Raw genomic sequence first — 7,155 nt, 5'->3', positions numbered from 1 at the left:
TCCCAATGAATGCAGCGACGAGCGACGTGAAGCAGGTCGTTCTAAAAGAAGAGTACGACACGAGCTACGAACCAAACTCGACAAGCTCTCGACACTTCGCGATATCACGCCACTCTTCGCGCGACGTAGACATAAACGATTACTGCGACGTTATCGGTCTGAACTTGGAAGAAGATCCCGATCTGGTTTGGATAGCAAAGGAGGGACTAAAGGCTCCCTTACCGGCAAACTGGAAGCCATATACCTATTTGTCACCGTCCGTGACCACGCACGTGATACATGTAAACACGATGAAGCCGTCTTTTGGACGCTGGCTTTGTGCGGTCGTTTGCGTGACCATCGTCGCTTGTATTCCAATGAAAAAGCATCCTAGACTGATCGTCGACGACGATCAGCTCTCCGTCGTGAAGAAATACGTCACGGACGACGACAATGCGAAGGCCTACTTCGAGGAGGTCACGAAACATGCAGCGGAACTGCTCGGCGAGCCTCTTCTCACGCACAAAATCGTTCCAGGCGATGCACATCTGCTCCACACAAGCCGAGACGCCGTAGATCGCGTCTACGCGCTGAGTTTACTCTACCGTCTCACCGGCAACACGACGTGGTCTGACCGTTGCATCCGAGAGCTCATGAACATTGTCAGCGATAATTTCACCGATTGGAGTCCAGTTCATTTCCTCGACACGGGCGAAATGACTCACGCCGCTGGCATAGGCTTTGACTGGCTCTACGACAAACTGACTTCATCACAGAGAGAGGCGATTATCAAGGGGATCGTCGAAAAAGGATTTGGACCGGCACAGAAGGCTTATGCAGACGACGAGTGGTGGACGAGAAATCACGGAACCAATTGGAATCTGGTCTGCAACGGAGGCATGATTGTAGGGAGTTTGGCTATAATGGATGAACCGAGTGCAAAAGAGATTGCAGCGGCTATCTTCAGTAATGCAACGGGTGGAATTCGATCTGGTTTTGAGACGTATCAGAACGATGGATCATGGATTGAAGGAGCTGGTTATTGGAGCTATGCAAGCCGGTATGGAGTCACAGCTATGGCATCGTTGCTTAGCGCTACAGGAGACGATCACGGATTCTCTGAAATGGAAGGAGTCAGGAACACCGGTCGATGGATTATAAATAATATTGGTCCTACAGGGCAATTCTTTAATCATGGAGATGAGTCCGAGCACGAGAGTTTCCATGACGAGCCAACGTTATTCTGGTTTTCTCATCAGTACAAGGATCCGCTGTATGCGTACTTTGGCCGCGTTGGTGCTAATGCGTCATCTTCTGGCGTCAGCTGGGATGTTCCTCGTTGGAAAGACGTGATGTTCTATAATCCAGCTGGGTCAGTGAGCGATTTGGTGAAGGAGAAGCTTGAGAGTTCGTACGCAACTCAAGACGGCTTCTTCCGTACTAGCTGGACAGATTCAGACGCCACTTTTGTTGGATTTCGAGGAGGAGATAACGCTGCCAGTCATGCTCACTTTGACCTCGGCACTTTCGTTTATGATACACTGGGAGAACGCTTTGCTATGGATCTCGGAGCAGATAACTACTCTATGCCGGACTACTTTGGTCATTTGCGTGGAACGTACTATCGGTGTATGACTCAAGGACATAATACGCTGAGTTTTGATCACTTGAATCAAATTTCGACAGCCACAGCTAACATCACTTATTACAACGCGTCCCAGTCAAAGAGCGGCATGTCTTTTGCTATTGTTGACCTAACAAATGGATATAAAAATGCAACAGACGGTTCTGTAATGAGAGGCATTGCTTTGCTCAAAGATACTAATCAGCTGGTCATAAGAGATGAGATCTCAAAGCCGGCTCTCAATAAGAATCACACGATCTATTGGTCTATGCATACCGAGGCGAACATTTCTGTTGGAGAAGAAGCTGTACTAACAAAGAACGGGAAAAAGATATCAGCTAAAGTCGCTCTTCCTTTGAATACAAAGATAATGAGTGAAGATATTCTTCTCGAGCCTCCTCAGTATTCTTCAAAAGGAATTCGAAAAATCACATTTGGAGTATCAGGAGCGAGCAGCCAGACCATCGTTGTGTTCCTTGGGCCAGGTGACAACAAGCCAATTGAAACAAACGCTCTAAGTCAATGGCCAAGCAACGGACCTATTTCAAAGTAGGAAGCCGTTGTCATTGTTTTTTATCCGTTGTTGTTTTCAATGTGACGTGTCCGCGATTATTTTTGTACTACCGGTAACCCACGTTTATTTTCACCGCGGAACACGTGGCAACGACGTGCCCGTATAGCCGTTGGCTTATCCGCCGCTTTTCACCATTTTCGTCGATGGCGGCGACGCAATCGAAACGGCAGACCGTCAGCACGAACGAACTCCTGTCGCCGAACGAAGAACTCGCCCGCGCAACCGCGTAAAAACCAGATCATGTCTACGCCGTCTCGACCCGAATTCGACGCTTCCAAAAAAGCCGACGAGCTCTTCTTCGACTGGTTCACGCGTCCGACGACTCAAGAACTTCTCATCGACCACCTCTCCATCCTCCTCGCCGACGACGACGAAGCGAAAGGCGGCGACAAAGCCCCGGCGACGCCTCCGCTCGCCCCGCCATCGCCAACGATGCCCTCGCCGCCCCAATCGCCCACGTCGCCGCGCGATTCGCCGCCTCCCGGCATCGCGTCGAGCCCGCGCAGTCCGCGCAGCGTCGTCGGCGACGTATCGCCGCGTTTTACGCGCAAGAAGAGCGTCGAAGCGCGCAAGATGAACGCGCGACGCGCGCGCCGCTCTGCCGCCGCCGCCACGGAGGCGTCGAAAGGAAAAGCGATTAATTTGCCGCGATTTTACTATCGCAACGGACGACCGAAAGACGACGAAGAAAAGGCGGCGGAGATCGAAAGAGAAATCGAACGGGTTTTTCGGCGCTTTGGAGGGCGAATTAGTCGCGAAGATTTTCCCAGTGTAGTCAAGGTTTTTTTAGGAGTCCGATTTTTTTTGTCTAATATCTTATATTTATTTCTTAGGCTTGCGGGCTGCCGCTCTATTGGAAAGCGCCGCTTTTCGTCGCGTGCGGCGGCGGCGATCGTCAACCCGTAACGTCAGAAATGTTTGAGAAGACTTGGAAACGGTATGCAGAGTATTTTTCTAATTTTTTTTGAGAATTTCTTTTTCAGTTTGACGACTACGTGTCACGACGACGCGTCCCAGTTCATTTGGATTTTGACAAGAGGTCGACAAAGCTACGTTGTTCCCGAAGACTTTGAATTTCTCATTCAGGTAGAAGGAAGGATGCAGATCCTCTATCTATTCTCAGTCCCCGGAACAAGCGACGAATGTCTCGTTTCTCTTTCGTTCAGGATATTATCGACACGCATCCGGGTTTGACGATATTGGCAGACACTCCCGAATTCCAAGCTCGATACGTCGAGACGGTGAGTCAGAAGGGACGATGACGTATCGTCTTCACGTTGGCCGCGATAGGTAATCGCACGGATCTTCTTCTCCGTTAATCGATCGTGGAGTGGAAGAATAGGCACTGTTGAATTAAAAAGAAGCACTTTTCTAACCGTGAGTTCATGTGATAGTCATTGTACTACGTGCTGCAGTCTTTTTTTCCCCCCTAGGTATTATCTTTACTAGAAACAGAACCAGACATTAATCAGGTACGGTTTGTTTTGGCCGGCTTCCTTTGCGTGAAGTTTTGCATTGGTAAGGTCATGGAGTATTTTTCCTACGAGCATTTCTACGTGATATACTGCAAATTTTGGGAATTGGACACGGATCACGACTTGTTTATTGACAAGACGGATCTAGCCAGATACAATGATCACGGTAAAAGATAGAGAAAAACTATTGGTGGTTATACGTATGAATTACGCTCCTCCCCAAAGCACTACCGCCAGTACTGATACAAAGACTATTCAGCGAAGCAGTTCAGAGGTAAACAAACACGCGCGCGTGTTTTAGGGTCTAAAGAACCCCAATTCATACGCAGAGACTTGAAGAAAAACGACGGGAAGATGAGCTACAAGGATTTCGTGTGGTTCCTATTGGCTGACGAAGACAAACAGCATCCAACGAGGTAGGATTGATTACATAGGATGTCCACTAAAGAGGTTCCCACTTCAGTATCGAGTATTGGTTTCGTCTTATGGATCTCGACGGCGACGGCGTTCTTTCGATGTACGAGATGGAGCACTTCTACAAACAGCAAGTGAAACGGATGGAAAGGCGCGGCATCGAAACGCTTTCCGTTGAGGACTGCCTATGCCAGATTCTCGATATGGTGCAGCCAAGAGTCTCTAGTAATTGGCGAGAGACGCGTCAGTACACGAAGTTCGCTCACTCCGCCAAATCTCTCTAGATCAAATCAGACTGCGCGACATCAAGAGAACCCAAGTAGCCACGCTCTTCTTCAACACGTTTGTCAATCTGGAGAAGTATTTGGAGTACGAGCAAAGGGATCCGTTTGCCACTAAAGTACGAGAGGGGGGGATAAACCTGTAGACGATCCGTTCTAAATCCTGAGTTCGAAGGAAAACGAAGGCGACTCCGAGTTGAACGCTTGGGAGCGGTTTTGCCAGAGAACTTACGATCAGTTAATCGCGGAAGAACAGATGGCAGAAGAGTAAGTTTTTACAGTGGAGAAACTTATTCCGAGTGGGACTTTTTTTTCTCTTGGGGGTGCCAGGTATCTCGAAGATGGATTCGACGACGGTTTGGACGAGGAACTAGCCGCTCTAAAATCGAACGACGAAGATTCGCCGGATTTGGAGGCTCTTCTACCCGACGAGTTTGACGACGCCTCGTGAGGGAATCGAACGAGAGCGCTCTCCGGCGGCCGAAAGTCGGTACAGAGGTAGGGGTCGCCGTGTAGACGAGAGCAGAACGACTCACGCTCGAGAGATGGCTATCAGGCGCGGGGTTACAGATTCCTCTTTGCTTTGTCGAGGGGTGGGGTCGGAAGGGGAGCTTATATGCCCTTGCGCATTTTCTGTTGACGTTGTTCGTGCTGGCGTTGTGCCCTCTTATCTGATTCGACTTTAACCAATGAAAGGGGCTAATTGAGAAATTCGATTACCGCCCAGCTGGCGGTGCTCCATTGGACCGAGAGATTTGGCGGGATCCAATCAGATTTCGAGATGTAGTTCCATGTATAACAAATATGTTGCAGCTGTTTACGGCTCTTCGGGCTCTACATAGGAGACGCAGAGTCTCGTCCGCGTCACATTTACACTATAGCATAGGTACTGGTTACTGTATATTATCCCCCCAAACGGTCAGTCCTTGTTGGACAACATATGGAGAGATGACAATGTTCTTTATTGTGCAGATAGACTACATACGAAGTGTGGCTATGTCTTTCTTTGACTCTAACTACGTCCGGGTACACCTTTTCCTGACACTCTTTTCCTGACACTCTTTTATGATTTTTTCTCTACTGATCTCTGTAGTATGGACCTGATTGTTCCTACAGCGGCGGCGATTCGTCGTCGGATCCCTTCTTGTGTGCGTGCGCGCATTCTCCGTCGCCCGCCGCCGCCGCCGCCTTTTTCTCAACCGATTCAACGACCACGCTCTTGCCGAGCTCGCCTCCGTCTTGTCAGGAAGCTCTAGCGTTCGATTCGACCGTCAGTTGCGCGACGGGCGAAAAATCCCTCCTCTGTACCGAACAGCTGGACGCGATTTCGCGCCCTTTCATCGTCAACAACTCCCATACGGGAGACCCCACACGCCACGCAACGTCGGAGCACAAATCGCGACGCGTTTCCGACGCCGAAACGACCGACGAAGACGATCTATACGCGCCGAAAGAATATCTAAAGGAAATTCGTAAGCCGAACAAGAGACGATCGGATGGATCGGCGCGATCGACGCCGCTTCACTTCAGCACGGAAGAGGAGCGACGAGAATTCAATAATGCGAGAGAAAGGCGAGCACGAGAACTTTGAATTTATATTCTCCATTCGAAAATGATTCTTAGGGAGCGGATTCAGTGGCTAAACGAAGGGTTTCGTCGACTCAAGGAATTACTACCAGGCGATTTTCAACGAGGGAAGAAATCTATGACTAAGGTTGCAGTGAGGGGGGGAGGGGATTTATTTCTAATATTTCTAACGTAGGGACAAATTTTACATAATACGGCCGATCTTGTGTCCGTTCTATTATCAAAGGTAGACTCAAAAGGTATGATGGATGATGACAATGATGATATACTAGCAATACATTATAATGTTCTTAGAATGCTTAGACTACAATTCGGAAGCAATCACCGAGTCAGGGTACGTACGAGCGCGTAGACATTGCTTTCAAACTGAAAATGACTATTGAGTAGAAGTAGTCACGAAGACGTCGACTACATCAGGCAAAATCTCACGGCAAGTCAATAGAAAGAAGGATCACGATCCCACTCTGGCTGGCAAAAGATCGAGCAGTGCACGGACTTCTACTTCTCATCCCCTTTATTCAATTACAGTACGCGTAAAAGCAAGAACAGAAAATGAACGATACTCAAATGCAGTTCAGATTCTCGATGGATAGAGCATCTAGACAGAGAAACGTAGCATACAATATAGCCATTCATTTTTTTTTTCGATTCCCTCACCACTCGCACTGTAGCTCCCATTGCTTTCGGCGGCAAATTGTGCCTGAATTTCGCTCGAACGACGCCGCTATTGCCGTGGGGTCGCGTCACTCGTCCCCAAATCACTCGAAACTTGCTCGGATTCTGGCCCTTCAGGCCGGCCGTGCGCGATTTCTTTTTCGCTCGGTACACGAACGCGACGCGCTTTCCCATGTAGAATTCCGTCTCCTTGCGTTCTTCGACGCCGTCGATGCGCAGAAGGGACGTATTGGGATGTTGGTTTCGGAGCCCGCGCTTGAAGCCGAGAAAAATCCCTTTGCAGTAGAGTCTAGGTGACGGTAGGATGAGTAGATGTTCTCGCGAGTGTGTGCATCGTACCTTCGTGTCGTCGGCATCGGTATTTCGCTACGGGAAGAAGGCGTGAGTAGCGATAATGGGGTCTACTGGTTAGCGGTTCGATTCGAAACGATGTCACACCTCGTTTGACGCTTAGAACAGTCTTCGATTGCCCTTTTTTTCGCTGTACGGGACGGATGGAGATGGCCCAACGAGTCGCCTTCGCTCACGCACGCGCATTAGCTTTCG

At 49.3% G+C, this 7,155-nt stretch overlaps 4 protein-coding genes across 5 annotated transcripts; 3 read left to right on the top strand and 1 right to left on the bottom strand.

Moving 5' to 3' along the window:
* Positions 1-5: 5 nt before the first annotated feature.
* On the top strand, positions 6-2,156 carry LOC136195486 (uncharacterized). The gene has a single exon (XM_065984811.1). The coding sequence runs from the start codon at positions 6-8 to the stop codon at positions 2,154-2,156; it is 2,151 nt and encodes a 716-aa protein (XP_065840883.1).
* Positions 2,157-2,276: 120 nt separating this feature from the next.
* On the top strand, positions 2,277-6,582 carry LOC136195334 (serine/threonine-protein phosphatase 2A regulatory subunit B'' subunit beta-like). Of its 2 annotated transcripts, none has more exons than XM_065984648.1 (19): positions 2,277-2,957; positions 3,011-3,114; positions 3,161-3,263; positions 3,344-3,418; positions 3,468-3,554; positions 3,611-3,649; positions 3,701-3,818; positions 3,878-3,926; positions 3,982-4,068; positions 4,116-4,291; positions 4,351-4,466; positions 4,523-4,614; positions 4,678-5,265; positions 5,324-5,373; positions 5,441-5,919; positions 5,971-6,061; positions 6,110-6,173; positions 6,229-6,268; positions 6,322-6,582. In XM_065984648.1, exons 1-13 carry the CDS (start codon positions 2,418-2,420, stop codon positions 4,796-4,798), a joined length of 1,707 nt encoding a protein of 568 aa, XP_065840720.1. In that variant the 5' UTR covers positions 2,277-2,417; the 3' UTR covers positions 4,799-5,265; positions 5,324-5,373; positions 5,441-5,919; positions 5,971-6,061; positions 6,110-6,173; positions 6,229-6,268; positions 6,322-6,582. The 2 variants fall into 2 exon arrangements, with proteins under 2 accessions (XP_065840720.1, XP_065840719.1); XM_065984647.1 differs by having other exon boundaries at positions 5,320-5,373.
* Positions 5,296-6,376, top strand: LOC136195485 (transcription factor 12-like). Its single transcript, XM_065984810.1, has 6 exons — positions 5,296-5,373; positions 5,441-5,919; positions 5,971-6,061; positions 6,110-6,173; positions 6,229-6,268; positions 6,322-6,376. Exons 1-6 carry the CDS (start codon positions 5,296-5,298, stop codon positions 6,374-6,376), a joined length of 807 nt encoding a protein of 268 aa, XP_065840882.1.
* On the bottom strand, positions 6,431-7,137 carry LOC136195336 (large ribosomal subunit protein eL33-like). The gene is made up of 4 exons (XM_065984650.1): positions 7,048-7,137; positions 6,949-6,975; positions 6,592-6,898; positions 6,431-6,532 (listed from the first exon to the last, which is right to left on the bottom strand). Exons 2-4 carry the CDS (start codon positions 6,963-6,965, stop codon positions 6,509-6,511), a joined length of 348 nt encoding a protein of 115 aa, XP_065840722.1. The 5' UTR covers positions 6,966-6,975; positions 7,048-7,137; the 3' UTR covers positions 6,431-6,508.
* Positions 7,138-7,155: the final 18 nt, after the last annotated feature.

Source organism: Oscarella lobularis, chromosome 14 (genome assembly GCF_947507565.1).
Source record: "Oscarella lobularis chromosome 14, ooOscLobu1.1, whole genome shotgun sequence".
In the NCBI taxonomy this organism is placed as follows: domain Eukaryota; kingdom Metazoa; phylum Porifera; class Homoscleromorpha; order Homosclerophorida; family Oscarellidae; genus Oscarella; species Oscarella lobularis.
This window is presented reverse-complemented; position numbering and strand designations above follow the sequence as displayed.

Coding starts and splice junctions, on each gene's coding strand:
- LOC136195486 (XM_065984811.1), top strand. CDS start 6: ATGAATGCAGCGACGAGCGACGTGAAGCAGGTCGTTCTAAAAGAAGAG.
- LOC136195334 (XM_065984648.1), top strand. CDS start 2,418: ATGTCTACGCCGTCTCGACCCGAATTCGACGCTTCCAAAAAAGCCGAC. Junction 3,419..3,467: donor AAGCTCGATACGTCGAGACG/GTGAGTCAGAAG, acceptor TGGCCGCGATAG/GTAATCGCACGGATCTTCTT. Junction 3,555..3,610: donor AAAGAAGCACTTTTCTAACC/GTGAGTTCATGT, acceptor TTTCCCCCCTAG/GTATTATCTTTACTAGAAAC.
- LOC136195485 (XM_065984810.1), top strand. CDS start 5,296: ATGACAATGTTCTTTATTGTGCAGATAGACTACATACGAAGTGTGGCT. Junction 5,920..5,970: donor TTCAATAATGCGAGAGAAAG/GCGAGCACGAGA, acceptor AATGATTCTTAG/GGAGCGGATTCAGTGGCTAA. Junction 6,062..6,109: donor GGAAGAAATCTATGACTAAG/GTTGCAGTGAGG, acceptor TTTCTAACGTAG/GGACAAATTTTACATAATAC.
- LOC136195336 (XM_065984650.1), bottom strand. Junction 6,533..6,591: donor TGGGAGCTACAGTGCGAGTG/GTGAGGGAATCG, acceptor TTCTCTGTCTAG/ATGCTCTATCCATCGAGAAT.